Source organism: Pelophylax lessonae, assembly GCF_965119305.1.
Source record: "Pelophylax lessonae genome assembly, chromosome: 3".
NCBI lineage: Eukaryota > Metazoa > Chordata > Amphibia > Anura > Ranidae > Pelophylax > Pelophylax lessonae.
In genome coordinates, this window is record NC_138770.1 from 75,916,643 (window position 1) to 75,938,263 (window position 21,621).

Below are 21,621 nucleotides of genomic sequence, written 5' to 3' on the forward strand. Positions count from 1 at the left end.
AAATTTTTTAACATTTTCGGCCAATTTGTTTTATGCTACCCATGTTTGATAAAAAAAATCGCAAAAAGCGTATTCTGATTGGTTTGCGCAAAAGTTATCGCGTTTACTTACAAAGGGAAAGATTTTTGTCATTTTTGTTGTTTTTTTTTAAACGCGTAATGGCGGCGATCTGCGATTTTTTTTTGCGGTACTGCGACATTGCGGTGGACAGATCGGACCCTTGACTGACATTTTTGACACTTTTGGGGTTACCAGTGACATTTCTACAGTAATCAGTGCTATATATATGCACTGTTACTGTAAAAATACACTGGTAGTGAAGGGGTTAACTTTATTTGGGAGGGAGGGGCTGTGTGTGTCCCTAGGGGCGTGCTTTCTACTGTGATTGGCTGTGGCTTGAGCTGTAAGGACACTGATCAACGGATCTACATAGTAGATCCATGTGATCAGTGTCTTTACAGCGAGGAGAATGACAGGTGGCTTGTTTACACAAGCTGCCTGACATTCTCCCTCTCCCCCGCCGATCGCCGAGTGGCCGGCGGACATCGGGTCCGCTGGTCACACGCGCGGGGGGGTCCGTGACCACGCGGGAGCGGGAGCGCGCCTCCGGCGGCGCGCGCTCGCTCCCTAGACCCTCACAAGCAAGCAACGTAGCCCTACGTTAGTTTGCCTGTGAGGGGCTGACCGCCGACGTAGATAGTTGTGCGGCGGTCGGCAAGTGGTTAAGAGTTCCTTTTACCTGGAACTAAGGGGCCAAGCCCAACCCCTGACAAACAACCCCACACCATAATTCTCCCCTCCACAAAATGATTTGGACCAGTGCACAAAGCAAGGTCCATTAGAACATGGATGAGCGGGTCTGGGGTGCAGGAACTTGACTGGCCTGCACAGAGTCCTGACCTAAACCCGATAGAAGACCTTTGCGATGAATTGGAGCGAGACTGCGAGCCAGGCCTTCTTGTCCAATATGAGTGCCTGATCTCACAAATGCGCTTCTGGAAGAATGGTCAAATATTCCCATAGACACTCCTAAACCTTATGGACAGCCTTACCACAAGAGGTGTACTTGTTATAGTTGTAAAGGGTGGGCCAACTCAATTCTGTACCCAACAGACTAAGGCTGGGATGCCATTAAAGAGGTTGTAAACCGAGAAAAAAAATTTTTCTCTTCTTTACATCCTGAAAGAGAAACCCATAATGAGCTAGTATGCATCGCATAGTAGCTCATTATGAAATACTTACCTTAGAACGAGCCCCCGCCGTGCCGTCCGCTTACCTGTATGACGGACGACATGTATAGTCGCCCGTCTTCCGGGATCGCGGCATCCGGCCATCTGATTGGCCGGAGCCGCGGTGACGTCACTCCCGCGCACGCGCGCGGGAGCCGACGGTCACGGCACGGGGCTCTGAAGGAACGGCACGATCTGCCGTTCCTTCAGAGCGCATGCGCCAGTGACGTCACTGGCTGCATTAAAGGTAAATATCTCCTAAACGGTGCATGTTTAGGAGATATTTACAGTACCTATAGGTAAGCCTTAATATAGGCTTACCTATAGGTACAACTTCCTGAGGAGGGTTTACTTCCTCTTTAAAGTTCATGTGCGTGTAAAGGCAGGTGTCCCAATACTTTTGACAATATAGTGTACCTGAGGATACCTGTACATCCCAGCTAGTGTTCCAACGCAGAAGGATGACTGAGCAGAAAGGTTTCCTATAAACCCTCCTATCTGATTTTAATTCCAGCAGCTACGGTATAATTTGTGATAATTTTTCCTGTTTCAGATAGAATTGTCAGAGTACTGACAATACCGGTTAGTGCTTATTCACTGCACCTTGGGTGAGCTTGTGTCTGTTGCCAGGGTGACCTGCTTTTATACCTATTCTGCTGGGCGGTGGGAGCCTCTCTAGCAGGGCCGGACTGGGAATAAAATTCAGCCCTGGAAAAAATGTCATACCAGCCCCATAGCATTATTATACCGGCCCAACAGCATAACGCCATTGTTTCCTTGTTCATAAAAGGGAAAACCATGCATTTTAAAGCAAATTTGAAGAGTGTACTATCATAGATAAGATAGATATGAAAGCATATAGGGCTTTATATATAAAAGAGCAAATTCTAGTTAAAAGTGGTAAAAGTGCGGACATGGTAAAGGAGATGTCATAGGCTGTGCGGATATGGTACAGGACATGTCAGAGGCTGTGCGGACATGGTACAGGAGGTGTCAGGGGCTGTGCGGACATGGTACAGGAGGTGTCAGGGGCTGTGCGGACATGGTACAGGACATATCAGGGGCTGTGAGGACATGGTACAGGACATGTCAGGGGCTGTGCGGACATGGTACAGGACATGTCAGGGGCTGTGCGGACATGGTACAGGACATGTCAGGGGCTGTGCGGACATGGTACAGGAGATATCAGAAGCTGTGCGGACATGGTACAGGAGGTGTCAGAGGCTGTGCGGACATGGTACAGTGGGTGGCAGTGGTGGTGGTGAGGGGGGTGGGATCTGTGGCGGTGGTGAGGGGGGTGGGAATCGGTGGCAGTGGTGGTGAGGGGGGTGGGAATCGGTGGCAGTGGTGGTGAGGGGGGTGGAAATCGGTGGCAGTGGTGGTGGTGGTGAGGGGGGTGGGAATCGGTGGCAGTGGTGAGGGGAGATTAGTGGCAGTAGTGATGGGGGGTGCCATCCTCCCCACCGCCACTGCTTCCCCCCCATCCTATCAGGGATAAGATCTGTGGGGGTGGTGAGATCAGCAGGGGGCAGTGGTGGGTGGTGGTCTGGTGGAGGTCGGAATCAATAATTGCACTGCTGATTTTTATTACTAACTTGGTCAGAATGACAGTCGGACTCGATTCCCCGGGTGCGATCATGCTGCTGGGCTGGCGTCTGTGTAGTGGGAGTGAGGGACTCTCACTCTCGGCACCGTCACCGTGACCGTCCGTCTTGCTGACAGTCACATGATCCACCACCAGGCGGCGCCGCGCAGCCGCTCCCGCCAGATCTGACGTCATAGCGGCTGACGCAGGAAAGACTTCACCAGGGCTGCAGCGGCCATCACAGCGCGGCCGCGGTGCGGTCCCAATAGTGGCCGTGTCTTAAAGCGGCCGCGTCTTAAAGCGGCCACAATCTTAAAGCGGCCACAATCTAAAAGCGGCCCCAGGGCCGGCGGCCCACCGGGAAATTTCCCAGTATCCTGATAGGCCAGTCCGGCCCTGCTCTCTAGCGCTATAGCCACTGGTCTCCGAGCCTGACCCCTGACCATGACTACATGGCCCCAAAAGAAAATGAAGGAACTAATTAATGGAGAGTGCAAACCAGTGGCCTGCACTGCTCAACCCAATAGAGCACCTTTGGAATGAATTAGAGCGGAAACTGCCTTCTCGTTCAACATCAGTGCCTGACCTCACAAATGCGCTTCTGGAAGAATGGTCAAATATTCCCATAGACACACTCCTAAACCTTGTGGACAGCCTTCCCAGAAGAGTTGAAGCTGTTATAGAAGCAAAGGGTGGGCCAACTCAATGTTGAATCCTACGGACTAAGACTGGGATGCCATTAAAGCTCATGTGCGTGTAAAGGCAGGCGTCCCAATACTTTTGGTAATATAGTGTATGTTCTATTATGGGTGGGAGTGCACCTTTAAACATGTAACTCCCAGTCTCTAGAAACAAGCAGAAACCAGTCAATAGTGACTTCCAATCATGGGTTCACAATGTCAGCTATGAAATGTCGTAACTAAATCTTGCAGGCTCCTTGTTTTTGCATACTCACAATTGAAACTGATGTGAAATTTGATGTGGGCATCCAGGCACCAATGCCCCCTGGCCATTAAAGGGTTTTGTTGACCATTTGGTGTGTGCGTTGGCACAGCCTTAACATAATTTGGTTCTGCAGCAACAGTTTAGCGGTGTGAGCATGTAACAGGTTAATGAGGTCTGAATCGGAAAAGCAGATAATGAAAAATGGCTTGCCTGATATGGATCCAGTACCTTCTTCTCTTCAAGGAGAGTTTGGTCATTTCTTCTTATTAATGCATGAGCCTTGGCTACATCAACATGGTAAAGCTAAAATCTTGACTTAGACCTTTAAAAATCTACAGTTGTAGCACCCTCCTAGGTAGGTGCTAGTGAGAAGTATAGTTTTGAGTTCTGTCTGCTTACCAGAGGGGCTGCAGGTAAATCTATATTGTTCTCTGCCTACCAGAGAGCAGGATCTGTTAGTGAGGTCTGCTCATTGTGCTCAGTATGCAATTAATTATGTCTAGAGAGTGTTTCACACTGGTCCAACAGGGAGGCATATTGGACAGTGGGAGGAAACCTGACAAATGGGTATATGGGCTTTTGATACAGTCCTGATGATTGGCAGAGGGCAGGACGCCTCGGTGCATGTTGGGATACTGTATAAAAGCCAGGAACACATGTGCTCAAGGTCTTTCGTTGGGAAGCAGAGTCCCGGATGGAGGGGGCAGCTGCCTCCTCCTCTGTAGAGGTGCCATGCGGCCTCAGGAGGTCGTTCTGAGGACCGGTCGAGAGGAGCTGAACCCAGAGGTCCAGGGAAGCTGACTGAGAGTGGAGACACTGGAGGTCCTGTTTCTGCAGTATCGTGAGTACAGGAACTCGTGTCAAGGGATCTGACTTGAGGGGGGCCACCCCTGCTCCTAGGATAGTCAGTGGACGGGTGTCAGCTGAAAGGGGATGCTAGTGAGAGTGTCCTTAAGATAAGATATCAATCCCAAAGTCATCTTGTCAGAGAGTGAAGAGAGCAAGAGACTTAATCCCATCTGCACTTGTGGCAGTGTGGATTAACGGCCTGGCCGTTCCCAAGTACTAAAGAAGATCTGAAGGTAGAAGTCCTCATCTATGTGAATAGTTCAATTGGAGTATCCCACTATTCATTTTCCTGTCCCAATTACAAAATAAATAACAAACAAAACCAACACCCCTAGACTGTTTATTTCTGTGAAGAGCCAACAGGAGCAAGGAGGGATTCAGGAGTTTGATCCAATTACAACTGTGTGCTGGTAACCAGGGGTCCCGTCAAGGTCATTTCTAGCAGTCCCTGCGGGGGCAGTGCTACACATGCTTCTACCTAAATTATAGCAATTTATTGGGTGACTATTGTAAGGGAGTGCAGTTTCTAAAATGAAAGTATAGTTCATCCTTTTAATTGGCTTTATTGCATTTTTAAAGTGTTATAAAAACCGTAACAGTAAAACCAGTCTGAATATGCAGTAAAGCAGGAGTTAATCCCCTGCATTATGTAAAAAGGCTGTTTGATCCTGCCTTCTCTGATCCTCCCCTTCTTCCACTGACTCCAGAACATGTCCAGATAAGTTACTGGAGTCAGGCTGCACATGCTCTGTTTGGTGTATATTGCAAGAGAGTTTTTCAATTTTGTTTCTTGAGAGGATGCATGTAATGAGCACAAGGCCAATCAGCACTGTCCAGGGTCAGGGGTCCTGCAGCCTCATAGGACAGTCAGAGGAGAATGAGAAATCCTCCTACAAGCTTTAACCAGTGTATCACCCTCCAAGGTAGGTGCTAGGAAAAAAAAATAGTGTGCTCTCGCAGGGGAGCCTGATCTGTAGTTATGCCTGTTGCATGTGCCCAGTGGGTGATTCATCTGGGCTGAGGGAGAGTCCCCATTGTATCCAATAGGGGAGCCTGTTGGGCAGTGGAGAAAACCCAGCCAGTGACACACAAGCTTTTGTGGCTATCCCAGTGGGTTGGCACAAAAGTGGTGCATCCTGGGATACGTCATAAAAGCCAGGGGCACATGTGACAGGGTGGCTTTGGGTGGGAAGCTAAGTCCCAGGAGGAGGGTGAGGGCTGTCTCTCCTCCTGTTTGCATGGAAGTTGGTCACAGGCCATCGGCCTAGTGAGTAAGAGTGTGGTGTGGAGCCAAGAGGTCCAGGAAGCTGACAAGGGGAGTTGGAAGCAGAGCGGCTTTGGGAAAAACAGTGTCCGTGAGTACCAGGGAGCTTGCCAGGGGTCTGCCTAGGCAGGGTATCACTCCAGTAGGGTGTCAGTAGACAGAAGGTCAGCTCACACAATCAGTGAGAAAGGGGGTGCCAAGTTAGACCCTGAAGAGTAACCTAAACAAGAGCACATATTCTTTATCTTCATTTCAGTGGCAATGTGAAGATGCGGACTTGCCGCATTCTACAGTCAGTTGTCCTCAGGAATTGTGCATAGTTCAAGTTGAAGTATCCCACTCATCCCTTCTCCCATCCAAGTTCCAATAAAAACACAAAAAAACAAATCCCCTGGACTGTTCATTATCTGAGCCAAGTGTTTAAAGAGGTTTCTACAGACTGATGCTACGGGTAACCCAGGGGAATCCAAGAAGTGTAATTCTCAGCCGCTCCCTAGGGGGCAGTGCTACACCAGACACTGATAGAAGTCACAAGACTGCTATATACTGCTGATGAGAAAAGATATTTAGCAGTTTATATTTACTAAAATAATTGCACTTCCATGTTCTGTGTGTGTACTGTGGGAGAGCAGATATAGTGAATGCAGGGTTCTGGGTTTAGTAACACTTTAAAACCTGAAAAGCAAGCCTTACTGCAAAGCAGGCAGATAATACTTACCTGTCCCAAAACCCACATTACAAATCTCTTCTGAGTTGGAAAAATGAAGCTTGGTTAGAGATCTTCAGCCCCCGCACACTTCTAGGTATGTCGGATGGCTGATCAGCTGCTGTGCATTGTGGTTCCTTCTGGTGGTCCCAATGTCCCTACACGTTGCTGTAGTGATGTAGGGGCTGACAGAGGAAACCATAGAGTGCAGAGTGGGGAATCATCAGTCAACACTCCCAGGAGTATACCTGATACTCTCTGCAAAAAAACCAAATAGTACTTACAGTACCAGACCCATCACCCATGCCACCAAACTCCTCTGGGCTGAAGGATGAAGCTTGCGCAAAGATCTTTACCATTCTGCACATTTTCGAGTGTGTTGGATCATGGCATCCTCCTCTGCACTATGTGGTTTCTTCCACCAGCCTGTAAGTAGGTGCAGTGCTGTGTGGTAGACAGTAAACACACCGGTTCCACGTTTGGCAGTAACAATACATTGTAGAAAAGGTCTGCAAATACAACAGGCCCAGCGGGGAGCACACCTGACTGGAGCCACTTACAACAGAGACAGCAGTGGACCAGTGATATGCAGATAGGAAGGTGCCAACAGTGTCTGCCACGAGGAGCACAATACGTCCTGGCTGGTGCACACCCAAAAGGGAGGATTCCTGAGAAGTAGACGTAGGTCCTGCACTGTCTCTACTCCACTGGAACCTTTCCCTATCTCTAATGGCGCTTTTCCACTGCATGGAACCGAACGGTTCGGCTCACTTCTGTGCTTTTCCACTGCTGGTACCGCATGGTACGGTGTAGGAATGGTTCGGTACGGTACGGTACGGCAGCGCTTTTCCACTGCATGGAACCGAACGGTACGGCTCTCAAAAACAGTACCACCTCGATTGTGGTTCCAAGAGGTACCATACCCAGTACCATATCCCACAATCCTTTGCATGCAGTCACTACTAGCCACTGATTGGTCAGAGAATCGTTGTTATCCCACCCACATCCCACCCACTTAACTTTAGTACTACTTTAGTGGAAAAGCAAACCATACCGTAACGTACCGAACCGTTCCAACACCGTACCATGCGGTACCAGCAGTGGAAAAGCAAACCGGGCCAAGCAAGGCCGAGTAGAGCCAAGCCGGTACTTGCAGTGGAAAAGTGCCATAAGATACACCGGAAGAGACCACAATGCGCAGTGGCTGACCAAGCAACTGACACACCTGGAGGTGTGCTGGATGCTGCAGATCTCTGACCAAACCTCATTCTTCAACCCAGAGGAGTTCGGTGGAATGGGCAGTGGGACAGGTAAGTATTAACTGCTTTCTTTCCAGAGAGGACTTGCTCTTCAGATTTTAAAAATAGTGACAGAATCACTTTAAGGCTCTTATTCTGCTTTCAGCTTTATGCCAAACTGCAGGCAGTGAAGGGGGAGATCCAAGACCAACATGATGAGTACGTACGGGTGAGACAAGATCTCGAGCAAGCACAAAATGAGCAGACCCGAGAGCTGAAATACAAGTGAGTGTCAGAACATATTTCTTGCTCTGGAAAAGGTTCTGAGAACACCAGATTGAATGTTCGGTTCGTCTTATTATGTTTCATGCAGGTATTTGATCATCGAAAACTTTATTCCTCCGGAAGAGAAGAACAAGATCATGAACCGCCTGTACTACGATGCTGAGGAGGACCAGTGGAAGTTCCAGCCGCTTGTACCACCGGGAAAGTAAGTCAATCACAGGTTTATCCAGAAATGGTTTTGGAAAAGTAGGCTTTTAATGTGGACCGTGTTGACCAAAAAGCTAAATAAACTGTTTAAGTACAAAATATCCATTATTATGTTCAGTAAAGCCCCGTACACACGAGTGGAAATTCGGCCAGGAATTTTCGTCCGACGACCGATCTGCCGATTTTCGGATTGTTAGTATGATGCTTCCGACAACCGACTCCGACTTTTCGGCTGAAAAAATCCTGGTGTGTAGGCTATATAATTTTTGTCGACCATCAAAACACATCCGATTTTCGCCTCATTAGTACAGATTTCGATGGGGAAAAATCTTATGAGCAAGACTAGGCATGCTCAGAGATGAAAGAACACATACAAAGCAATCCAACACATGACATCACTTCTGAAGTAGAATTCTGTCGTGCGGGAAAATTTGTGTGCAGTCTAGAGCACATTCCAACCAACAGACACCACTCTGGACAAAAGATGGACGAGCGGTCGGCAGAAATTCGTTGCGTGTGTACGAGGCTTTAGTCTTGCAATTCACAGAGCCAGGAAGGAGACCGCACCATTGAGATACACTTATGTTTTGCTCTTTAACAACAGGGATGGGTCAATAACAATGGGAAGATGGGGGTAGGCTTGTCTTTCACACTACTATGAAATGTTAAATCTTTCAGCTTTGGAGCACCCCATGCTTCTGGAGTCAATTCTAGACTTTTGAAAGTATGCACAGACATCTTTAGTTTCTTGCAGTCAAAGGGAACCTCCAGCCAAAGAATAAGGAGGCAGGGCATCAAGCCTTCATCTTCAGAGGAGAGAAGTATTGCTTCTCCCAGCAAACAGTTGATCCAAGCCGGCCCTCAGTTTAATTTACAAAATTATTTGTTTTATTCCTAAAGACAGGCAATGCACGGAAAAGATAAAAAAATACAAAATACAATTTTTAAATACACTGTTGTGCAGAAGCATTTGTGAATCATGCCGTTGGCAGCTACATGCTTAGTTTTCAGCAAGATTTGCTGAGCGACAAAATGTACAGCAAATTGAATTGCTATGAAAGTGTCCCAATCTACTGTCTATAATTAAATCATGTTATCATTTGGTCTTTGATCTAGCGCCGGTGGCAGTACAATGAAGAGGCGCCCGTCTTCGGCTGTTGGATACAAGAGGCCTATAAGTCAGTATGCCAGGGTTGCCATGGTAATGGGCTACCACCCAAGGTACCGGGTGAGTAATTAATATTAAATTCCAGGGGCACCTAAGGGCTTTAACCAGCTGAATGAATTAAACTTTTATTGTGTGATCTAGTCTATCATACATCTCAACCATCTCAATTTTCTTGTTTTTGGGGCACAAAATGGGAGTGACATCTAAAACCAAAAAAGGGGGGGTAATTCTGCGGTAAAAAATGATAAACAATAGTGAAAAATTTAGTGTGAATAACAAAAAAGCAGCTGGCACAAGATCTACAGACAGTGACCAAAAATACAATAATAATAACAAAAGTGCAGCGCTCAAATTTTATCATATATGCAATGATAAAAAACTCATCCAACAGAATGAGAAACATAGAAAAAATTGGAGAGTGACTGAAGTCCCAAAGAATAAGCAAATAAATAGTGAAAGTCCAAGAAAAACGCTGAATCCAAAGGAAATAATGTGATATCAAGCCTTCCTTTCTGTGACACCCAGGGAATGTGTAGAGTGGGGACACCACAGTGCACAAGTGCAGGGAGCAGCTTACCAGAGCGCCGTGGCTACTCAAATAAATGAGAAAGCCTCGCCAAGTGAAAATTATCACATAGATCTTAGGGACTCCAAGGAACCATGGGTAGCGCCGTGGAATGGTTAATTCCTCAAGGTAGCTCCGTGATGGTCAGATGAATGTATGGAAAGGAATATACAGAAGACCATAGTGTAATCACGTAAACATAAATAAAGTTTATTAAAAGAACTACTCACAATGGTATAGTACAGGCAAGCACATCGACAATGGTGGCTGGGGATCCAATCGCGGCGTCCCGCGTGTATCCAGTTAGCAGAAACAACAGTAGGCCGGCTCAGTGAGGGGGCGTGTGGACGTTGCGTCTTTTGATGACAAAACTCGTCGGCGACTCCAGACCTTAGAACCTTAGGTGTTGATGCTGTAAAGTTTGTGAGCTATCATCAAGGCAGACCTTCTCTTTTAGGGCTTGTTAACAGTCTTTGAAAAGTGACCTGCAGTGGAACGAAGCCTTAAAGTACAGCTGTGCTCAGACTATGGACTATTAAATATTTGCATATTCTTAACCATCGGTAAAATAGCTTTAAAAAAGGCCATCCCTGATCTTTCTGGTACTTTTAATGTGAAGTTATTTATTCTAAAAGATCTTTAAAGGTAATAACAAAGACTCTAGAGTTGGGTTTCTGTGAATGTCTAACACCTGCTACATACTCACCAACATTATGGTCCCTGTTCTTGGGGCTCTGTTAAACACTGCCCATGGTCTGCTTTTTTTATGCCCACTGCACATACTTAGACAACACCTCCGCTCTCAAGTGCAACAAATCACAGTGACAAGCAGCCGGGAAACACAACTCGTAAACTTGGATTTAACACAGGTCACCAGGTAGCTCTTCAGCTCTCGTTGGACAGGGAGATACCAAACACTGGACAACAAAAAGTAAGGAGGATGCACCAGCCTACTGCATTACCAATGGTACCATCTACTAAAATGTAAAACACAGGCAAATATGCTCAACCCCCCCCCCCCCCCCTTGTGGTTGGGAGAGGGGTTCTCTTTGTGTTCAGAACACTAGCATTATATAAATACGGGGTTATGGAAGATAGGTACTGTAGCTCTGAGGAAGAGGATTGATTTACCCTCAAAACATGCATTGGTTGTTGTTTGTGCCTTTCTAGAACTACAAATTGAGTAGCCTTTTGGTTCAAGTTATGTGCTTTACAATGATTTGGCTTTGTGACTATAATTGTCTGAGTTTTACATTTTATTAAATGGTGCCATTGTTAATGTACTAGGCGGGTGCACCCTCCTTCCTTGTTGTTGTTTTTTTGTATACCCACTGCCTGGGTGGGCATGCCCAGATCACACCCACAGCCACTGTACAGATTGGTCTTGTCTCTAAATATACAGAGGCAACCATCATTTCCACTTTACAGGCTGATTGAACCCAAACCCTTCCATTAAATATGGAGGGACCAACCACTCGCACCCTCTGAACCCTGCAAATATTGCCGTTTTGAGTTACTGTGCATGTGAAGTAACTCAGGTAAGGTTGATGCTGTGATCAGGGCTGGCCAAATACATTGTGCTACAAGAAAACAACAAGAGAAGGGCGCACCGACCTTGTGCATTACCACTTCAAAGTTTATTAAAATCAAAGAAGGGTAGCGTACAATATACTCACAAACGTAGCATATGAACAAGCATATAGGAAATGGGCACCGCTCGCTTCCAGGACACTTCTCTACTGCTGGATAGCGTGATGGCGTCCTCAAAACCTGATGTGGCTTATGCGTTTCGAGGGTGGACCCTCTTCCTCAGAGCCAAAATTGGGCGAATTGGGTCCTCCCTCGAAACGCGTAAGCCACATAAGGTTTTGAGGACGCCATCACGCTATCCAGCAGTAGAGAAGTCTACTGGAAGCGAGCGGTGCCCATTTCCTATATGCTTGTTCATATCCTACGTTTGTGAGTATATTGTACGCTACCCTTCTTTGATTTTAATAAACTTTTAAGTGGTAATGCACAAGGTCGGTGCGCCCTTCTCTTGTTGTTTTCTTGTAGTGCCTTTTGGATACCCTTGGTCCTGAGGGGGGCAGCAAGACCACTTCATTTGTGTCATAAAACCGCCTAAAAGATTCACCTTCCCGCATACCACTTGAGCGCAGGAGAGATATTGTTGTTTATTGCAAACACACTGTGCTGCCTGGGTCCAAGAATGAAATGCTCCCCCCCCCCCGAAAAAAAAAAAAAAACACCCAACAAAAGGCCCCCACATCCATTATTTTATATAAATATAACCTTTAGAAAATACTATGTATACTGTTAACTTCTTCCATAACTCACCACGGACCGGTCCACCAAACACCCACTGTCTGTCCTCCGTCCTCCTGTCACTCCTGTGTCTGCAGTGCCCACCGCCCTAGAAGATCCAGCCTGCCCTGCGTGAGATGGAATGCGTTGATTTCTGAGGTCATTGCGCACACCATGGTCATGTGAGGGAAGTTCCCCGGAGGATACACTCTGCCTTCTCATACTCATCAGTTTGCACTACGGGCGGCAGTATGAGATCTGGAAATGCTACCCGTAACGCGCCGCAAACTGATAACACACAAAACTGCTCTAAAAAAAAATGTTGGGAGTCAATTTGCTGCCCCTCTCCAAGTGCTGCCTCAGTCCAATGGACCCAGTGGGACCGATGGTAGGGCCGGCCCTGGCTGTGATCCCGAGACATGGCCCAAGACACAGCATGGGTGGGACAGAGGGCCAGGAATCTGGCAAAGAGCAATAAGGAAAGAGGGAAGATTTCCATAACTGTGTTGTGGACTTTGAAAATACAATTTATCCATAATGCTTACAGATATAGGTCAGGAATTGATTGTATAAAATTAATTTTACTGCTTTTTTAGAATATGTAGATTAGTGTGCATGATCGAGGTAGAGGTTCAGATTAACAAAATGGCAACACATGCACTTTGAGGTGTTGGCATGCCCCTGGCTTCTGAAATTGTCTCCTTTGCACACCCTAAGAGCACCCCTGAAACCATTGTTCCTTCATGATCAAAATACCAACTTTTGCCCAGGAAAGGACTCAGACACCCTGCATTACCCTGCATCTCATAGTGCAATGTGGACACCTCTGAATAGGTAATTGAGGTGCCTGCAAAGCAGAAAGAATCCAGCCTGAGCTCTCAATGTATCCTGCTTCAGGAGCTATGCGGGGGTGTACAGGAGGAATTTTCACTAGAAGAGGTTATGGGCACATTTTGCTTTTTTGTTGCCTAGCAATGCCAACCTATATTGCAATGTCTAGCAACAGGCTTTTTTTAAGTGTATGAAAGCACAAAATCTATTTTTCTGTATGTTTGGCGTCATGCCTCACCATATGAAATTTTCCTGAGCAAGTTTGTTTATTTGAGAATGTGTTGCAAAGTTTTTTACCTGAAGATTCTGTCAGGACTACCTGATTTAGGCTGACGGCGTTAAGCCGCTTCCTCACAGTTAGTAGCAGCGTTGTCAACCAGCCATGTGTACTCCTTCTGTTTGGCTGCCTTTCCGATAGGCATCCAAGAGCCAACTGACCGAGCACACATGGCTGGCTGACAACACTGCTGGTAATTGTGAGGAAGAGGCTTAGGCCCCTTTCACATGGGGCGGATTTGTCCAAGTGGCACCAGCTTGCTCATTTGGGGCTCTCTCCGCTGATCCCCGCTGAGCAGGTGGATGATAGGTCCATGTCCCCTCGGCTATGCAGAGCAGACATGGACACAGCCTGCGCTCCTCTATGGGGCAATTGGATGGAAACAGACTGCATGTCCATCTGATCGCCATCCGTCCAGCCGGTCGGATCGGATGACAAACATATCGCCATACGTCTGTTTTCAACAGGTTTTGTCGGTTTGAATAGACACATACCTGCTGACATCCACCGCCCCATAGTGGACAATGGGTGGTCCAATTGGGTCTGCCTGAAAAACTGGCAGGCGGACCTGATTGGTCCACTGGCGTGAAAGGGGCCTTAGTGTTGTCAACCTGAAAAAGGATGTGCAGTTACTTACAAAATCTACATGTAAAAGTTTGCAACAGATTCACAAAAAAAGTGGAACTAAACCCACCGATTTAACAGTTTAAAAAACAGTTACATTCTCGGCATGCCGGGAATGTAACTGTCCCATTGCTTGTGCTCTCAACCAAACTGTCAAACCATCAGAGGTCTGGTGTCATAACTGATTATATGTGCAACACCATGGCAGATGAAGATCAAACAGAGACTAAAGATGGCAGCTTCCTTGGCTGAAAGGAATAGGAGGGTTTAGTTCTACTTTGAAGCAGAACTTCACCCCTCTCATGAACTATCATTCACCTTCTGCCCCCCCCCCCCCCCTTTTAACAGAATTAGAGAATTAGATTTATTTTTTGGATGAAGGGGATACCTTTCTTTCCCACACTTCCTTATCTCTCACCTAGGCAAAAATGACGTGTACAGTGCCCACAGTCAGTGGTGTCTTTTGTTTTTTTGCTTCCCTAGGCAAGAATAAAAATGGGTGCCCCCCTATTTAAAATTGTCCCACCCCAGCTACTTTACAATTGAGCACGCCTGTGCAACGGCAACAAACGGTGTACATTTTACTATCCATAGGCCACACTTTAAAAGACTTTACAGGTTACCACTTTAGATGTACAGAGAAGGTCTACTGATAGAATTACTGCCCATGATCGAACGTTCGCCATGATACCTCACATGTGGGATTTTTTTCTTTAAATCACCTTTTTTATTGTCACAAGAAACATCCTTGTGACAGCAATAGGCAGTGGCAGGTACTCGTTATGGAGAGATCTGAGGTCTCCCAAATCCCTTCTCTGCACTTAAAAGCATTCAAAACGCCAAGATCGGTGTTTTTGAATGCTTTCTATTTTTAAAAAATGGCGCCGATAGTTTTTGAGTAAAGCAGAAATGATGTCAGGTCATCGCTTACAGTGTACTGTTATGAACAGCCGAGCAAAGCCAATCCCGGCTTTGCCTGGCCAGCTGGCGAACGCGCCGGCTGGTTGCTTGGGTCTCCCAGTGAGACAAAAGAGCCCAGGAGAGCCACGGAAGGCGGCGGTGGGGGGGGGGGGGGGTTTGTGGGGGAACGTCCCCTCCCTCTGCTTGTAATAGCAATAGAGCCGCTAGTAAGCTGTTCTGATTGCTATTACTAGAGAGTCGGCCACCAGCTCTATGAAACTATACCGGGGCTGCAGGCACCATTCCGGTACAGACCGTATCCCCCTGAAAAACGTCTCCCCAGACAATTGTGATTGAATGTTAATAAATATTATATATTATTAATATTATAATTATTAAATATTAATGGCAACCTGGAAGTGTTGTGTACAGAGACGGTGTATAGAATGCTCCCCAGATATGTCATTTCCTGCTTGTGTGATTGGCTCACTAATTTTCCCAGAAGTCTGCACTAGGATACAGGTCAGTTTTTGGCATCTCCTGCAGAAAAATTGAGATTTTTCGTGAGATACTCCCAAAAGGGAATTTTTCTAAAGGGATGCAGACCCTGCCACTTTCCTCATTAGAGCCCTGCAGGTGAAGCAGCTGATTGATAATTAAAAAAACACTCCCATACAGATTCACTTTGCACATGGACACAAACAAACAGCTATATTTTTTTTTTGTCTGAATAGCAAAGGTAGGACTCTGCAACAAAGTTTGTTACAATCCCTGCAATGTACATAGATTACCCACAAGAGAATATTTTTTCGCCACATAAGTGGAATTACTCTTTACCTGTGCTTTTTATGTTCTTGTAACCATTGATCTCGTTCTACTCCAAGGCGGAAAATATCATGTTTTTGGAGCTGGACCTGACACCTCCGACTGTGTTTGAAATGGACTTCTCTAAGGAGCGGGCTGAGCAGGACCCCCGAGCTCTGCACCTCGAGAGACTGACTCGTCTGGACAGCCTCCTGGAGCGCCCGGCTGCTGCACGTGTTAGAAAATCCAGGTCATGGTAAGCAATCATATGGCTCTCATATTAATAAAAACACTTTTCTTTTTGCAAATTGCAATTAGACTAACAATCAGGCTTTAACATTTAGATTTAAGAACTGAAAGAACAATGACATTTGCTTAATACTCTTTTTGTTATAGATTCTGGGTTTGGCATAATGCGCCTTCTCAAGTAAACTATTATTTTCAGCGTAACATATCATAAAAACCAGTTGAGGCTCTTCTTTTTACAAACCAAAATATATATGCACCCACAACAGGGCAGCCATCAGAAAATGTGGGGTCCCTTACAAAGCTTTTGGCCTGCCCCCCCCCCCCCCCAGGCTTCACCACCAACATTGCCCAGGGCCTCGCAGCGCTCCTGCACCCACATAAAAAGAATGCACCAAGGAAAGGTGCTCCTCCCACCCCTGCCATCTCCTAACCCTGCCGGACGGCTGGGCCCCTCAAAATGCCCGGGCCCCCTACATGTGTATGGGCTGTCCGTTCCCCCCCCCCCCGATGGCAACCCACACACACAGTTAGAAAGCACCCCATATGGACACATTTAACCCTTTAATTGCCCCTGATGTTAACCCCTTCCCTGCCAGTGTCATTAGTACAGTGACAGTGCATATTATTTAGCACTGATCACTGTATTCATGTCACTGGTCCCCAAAAAAAGTGTCAAAAGTGTCACTTAGTGTCCGATTTGTCAGCCGCAATGTCGCAGTCCCACTATAAGTCGCTGATCGCCGTCATTACTAAAAAATAAATAAATAAAAATTCCATAAAAATATCCCATAGTTTGTAGACACTATACCTTTTGCGCAAACCAGTCAATACACGCATATTGGGATTTTATTTAACCAAACATATGCAGCAGAATACATATTGGCCTAAATTAAAGAAGAAATTCAATTTTTTACTTTTTTTTATTGGATGTGTTTTATAGCAGAAAGTAAACAGAAATTGGGTTTTTTTTTCCTCGAAATTTTGTTTATAGTGCAAAAAATTAAAACAGCACAGGTGATCAAATACCACAAAAAAAAGCTCTATTTGTGGGAAAAAAGGACATCAATGTTATTTGTGTACAGTGTTGCACGACCGCACAATTTTCAGTTAAAGTAATGCAGTGCCGAATCGCAAAATAGGGCCTGGTCATGAAGGGGGGTAAACCTTCCGGGGCTGAATTGGTTAAGGAGAACAGGTACTTTGCACCAAAGACTAATGTATGTATCATTTACACTCATTAACTTAAAACTGAAGTTTGACCATATATATATATATATATATATATATATATATATATATATATATATATATATATATATATATATACAGTGCCTTGCAAAAGTATTTGGCCCCCTTGAACTTTGAGACCTTTTGCCACATTTCAGGCTTCAAACATAATGATATAAAACTGTAATTTTTTGTGAAGAACCAACAACAAGTGGGACACAATCATGAAGTGGAACGAAATTTATTGGATATTTCAAACTTTTTTAACAAATAAAAAACTGAAAAATTGGGCGCGCAAAATTATTCAGCCCCCTTAAGTTAATACTTTGTAGCGCCACCTTTTGCTGCGATTGTCTCTATCAGTTTTGCACATCGAGAGACTGAAATTTTTGCCCATTCCTCCTTGCAAAACAGCTCAAGCTCAGTGAGGTTTGATGGAGAGCGTTTGTGAACAGCAGTTTTCAGTTCTTTCCACAGATTCTCGATTGGATTCAGGTCTGGACTTTGACTTGGCCATTCTAACACCTGGATATGTTTATTTATAAACCATTCCATTGTAGATTTTGCTTTATGTTTTGGATCATTGTCTTGTTGGAAGACAAATCTCTGTCCCAGTCTCAGATCTTTTGCAGACTCTGTCAGGTTTTCTTCCAGAATGGTCCTGTATTTGGCTCCATCCATCTTCCCATCAATTTTAACCATCTTCCCTGTCCCTGCAGAAGAAAAGCAGGCCCAAACCATGATGCTGCCACCACCATGTTTCACAGTGGGGATGGTGTGTTCAGGGTGATGAGCTGTGTTGCTTCTATGCCAAACATAACGTTTTGCATTGTTGCCAAAAAGTTCGATTTTGGTTTCATCTGACCAGAGCACCTTCTTCCACATGTTTGGTGTGTCTCCCAGGTGGCTTGTGGCAAACTTTAAATTACACTTTTTATGGATATATTTAAGAAATGTCTTTCTTCTTGCCACTCTTCCATAAAGGCCAGATTTGTGCAGTATACGACTGATTGTTGTCCTATGGACAGAGTCTCCCACCTCCGCTGTAGATCTCTGCAGTTCATCCAGAGTGATCATGGGCCTCTTGGCTGCATCTCTGATCAGTCTTCTCCTTGTATGAGCTGAAAGTTTAGAGGGACGGCCAGGTCTTCGTAGATTTGCAGTGGTCTGATACTCCTTCCATTTCAATATTATCGCTTGCACAGTGCTCCTTGGGATGTTTAAAGCTTGGGAAATCTTTTTGTATCCAAATCCGGCTTTAAACTTCTCCACAACAGTATCTCGGACCTGCCTGGTGTGTTCTTTGTTCTTCATGATGCTCTCTGCGCTTTAAAACGGACCTCTGAGACTATCACAGTGCAGGTGCATTTATACGGAGACTTGATTACACACAGGTGGATTCTATTTATCATCATTAGTCATTTAGGTCAACATTGGATCATTCAGAGATCCTCACTGAACTTCTGGAGAGAGTTTGCTGCACTGAAAGTAAAGGGGCTGAATAATTGTGCACGCCCAATTTTTCAGTTTTTTATTTGTTAACAAAGTTTGAAATATCCAATAAATTTCATTCCACTTCATAATTGTGTCCCACTTGATAAAAGAAAAGGAATTGGCAGTACTCCAGGTTGAGTCAAAATCCAGATTTATTGACTGGACATCCAGATTATGACAATCGTGACAAGGTAGACACGTTTCACACACTGACTGTGTGCTTAATCATTATTGGTAATGATTAAGCACACAGTCAGTGTGTGAAACGCGTCTACCTTGTCACGATTGTCATAATCTGGATGTCCAGTCAATAAATATGGATTTTGACTTAACCTGGAGTGCTGCCAATTCCTTTTCTTTTATCAAGTTTTCATGGAGGCGAGCCGGGGCATGCACCTGTGTGAGTCATCAGGCAATTACACCACCTTGAGCAGTGAGTCCTTGTCTCTTCAATTGTGTCCCACTTGTTGTTGATTCTCCACAAAAAATTACAGTTTTATATCGTTATGTTTGAAGCCTGAAATGTGGCAAAAGGTCGCAAAGTTCAAGGGGGCCGAATACTTTCGCAAGGCACTGTAGATATATATATAACGAGTTACCTTACCTGTAATGAACGATGCCTAAAATCATGGAGCTAGCTTGATCCTGTAAAAATCTTCACTGCAGGGATGCCCCGTCCTCTTCCTGCCTCTGAATTTACGGCACTGCAGGGATTATTATCTTCAGAGCTGCTGTGAAATTGTTCCCAATGAGGACCCACCCCTTTTTTCTTTCTCCCCACTGAGAAAATTTCTCATTGCTTTCACTACCTGAAAAAGGATCTGTGAATGGAGGAGAGAATCCTGTGACTGCTTAGACTCTCCCCCATACAGATATGTTACAGGCAGTGAAAACAACAAAAGAATATATATCAATGGAGGAGAAGGAGGAAGGGGCACTTCTTCATAGGGAATTTTTTATAGCAGCTTCCTAGAGGACCCAAAGCTGGTAACCCCTACAGGGCCAAAAGTTAAGCAGCAGGAAGAGGACAGGACATCCTAGCAGTGAAGATTCCAACAACATCCAGCACCACCTACTGGATTATTTCAGCAATGCTTTTTCTGCTTTTCAAGTTATCCTAATGCCTTGTACACACGCAACGATTATCGGCCAACCGATCGGCCGTCTTTTGTCTAGTGTTGTTGTGTTGGTTGAAATGTGCTCTAGACTGCACACAAATTTTCTCGGGCAACAAAAATCTACTTCAGAAGTGATGTCATGTTCTGGTTTACTTTCCGTGTGTTTTTTCTTCTCTGAGCATGCCCAGTCTTGCTCATCAGATTTTTGTCTGCCGAAATCTGTACTGACTGACGGGAAATCGGCCGTTCTGTTGACGGCCAACAAAAATTTTATAGCATGCACACCAGATTTTGTTCGGCCGAAAAGTCGGAGTCGGTTGTCGAAAGCATCATACTAACAAGCCGAAAATCGGCCGATTGGACGTTGGCCGAATATTCACGGCCAACTATCAATGCGTGTGTACGAGGCATAAGGCATGATATCCTGATGCTACCACTGATAACAACCATGTTTTTTTGTCCCCAGGTGTCAGAAACCCAAGGCTCTTCCATCTTCAACCACTCACATCTCTTTGTCTTCAAGCAGCCAAAGGCGTCAGCTTTCCCCTACCCATGAGTGACACTAACCTCCCTAGATCTATCTACCCATGCACATTAACCCCTAAAGCCAGGCTTTGCTTCCAACTGAATGAGGAGCAGGTAGCGGGGTTACCACCACTATCCTTCCTCAGCTTCGATCTGCCTGGAGATGAGACCTCAGTCGTAAAATAAGTCAAGACTTTGTATTTATGGAATTTACATATTTATTTATTTATTACTCCTGTGGAAAGTCCATGCTGCCGATCTTCAGCACCTCTCGGCTCACTACAGGTGTTTGGGAAGTCGATCCTGGTGGATCTAGAAGTTTGTTTCTTGACATGTCTGTTTGGAAACTGAGCATTGGCCACTTACCTGAAAGTGATCTAGGTCTTTTCTGTCTATCGCTCCAGCTGGCAGAAGGTTCAGCATGTGCTGTCTTCGTAAATCCAGCAGCCAAGTCTGTTTTTTAGAAGCTCAACGACGTCTATATATCCCACTGGGACTGGTGGGTTCTGATCACTTCTACAACACTGTATTTCAGCATATGAGGCACAATTAAATCCTGGCTTGAATTTCTAAGACTTTAAAGCGTATGCTTCAAACGCCAGTGCCTTAACGTAAAGGCTTCTCAGCTTCATCATACACCACTTCTAAAAAAAGGGAGTACAACAAGGTCACAAGATACGATCTGTATGACTTGGGATGGCAATGTTAGTAGACTGTTCATGGAAAGTTGGATGCCATCATTCCTTTGACATGAATCACTGGTGAGATCTATAGGTGGTATTTGAATCTGTTTTTAGATGGTTGCTTCTTCTGATGTATTTGGCTTGCTTCTGATGTGGTCCAGACACAACTGGAAGGGTGGAAAGTGAGGCAGGATAGACACTTTTGAGAGGTAATCATCTTTCATTGGTTGAAAAGTGAAGAATAAATGAAATAAAAATGTAGGATCATACGGGATATTTAACTACTAAGGACCTGGATATACCAGATCTCCAGGATGCACTTTTTACGAAGGGACAGAGAACGCCAACGTCCATGTGGCATACAACATTAAATCTATACATTGGTCTTCAATATGGCATGGAATATAAGAGCTGTATGCACATTTAAAGCTGAAAACAACTTGTATTTTCTTTTATTACTTGAAAGTGAAGTTTCTTTTTTATGTAATTTTTCTGGCATAACCACTAAACAAAAGCAGAAAGTTGTGGGAATGTGTGGCTCCCT

The 21,621-nt window shown here is 45.3% G+C and overlaps 1 protein-coding gene across 2 annotated transcripts in view; it reads left to right on the forward strand.

The window, feature by feature from the left end:
* KIF3C (kinesin family member 3C) overlaps window positions 1-21,305 on the forward strand; it is a 130,939-nt gene extending 109,634 nt beyond the window's left edge. For both annotated transcript variants that reach the window (XM_082249209.1, XM_082249210.1), the window contains exons 4-8: window positions 7,983-8,101; window positions 8,190-8,306; window positions 9,425-9,536; window positions 15,862-16,037; window positions 20,336-21,305. In XM_082249209.1, the coding sequence (XP_082105335.1) occupies window positions 7,983-8,101; window positions 8,190-8,306; window positions 9,425-9,536; window positions 15,862-16,037; window positions 20,336-20,429 (618 nt within the window). In that variant the 3' untranslated portion in view covers window positions 20,430-21,305. The remainder of the gene's footprint in view (window positions 1-7,982; window positions 8,102-8,189; window positions 8,307-9,424; window positions 9,537-15,861; window positions 16,038-20,335) is intronic.
* The last annotated feature ends 316 nt before the right edge of the window (window positions 21,306-21,621 follow it).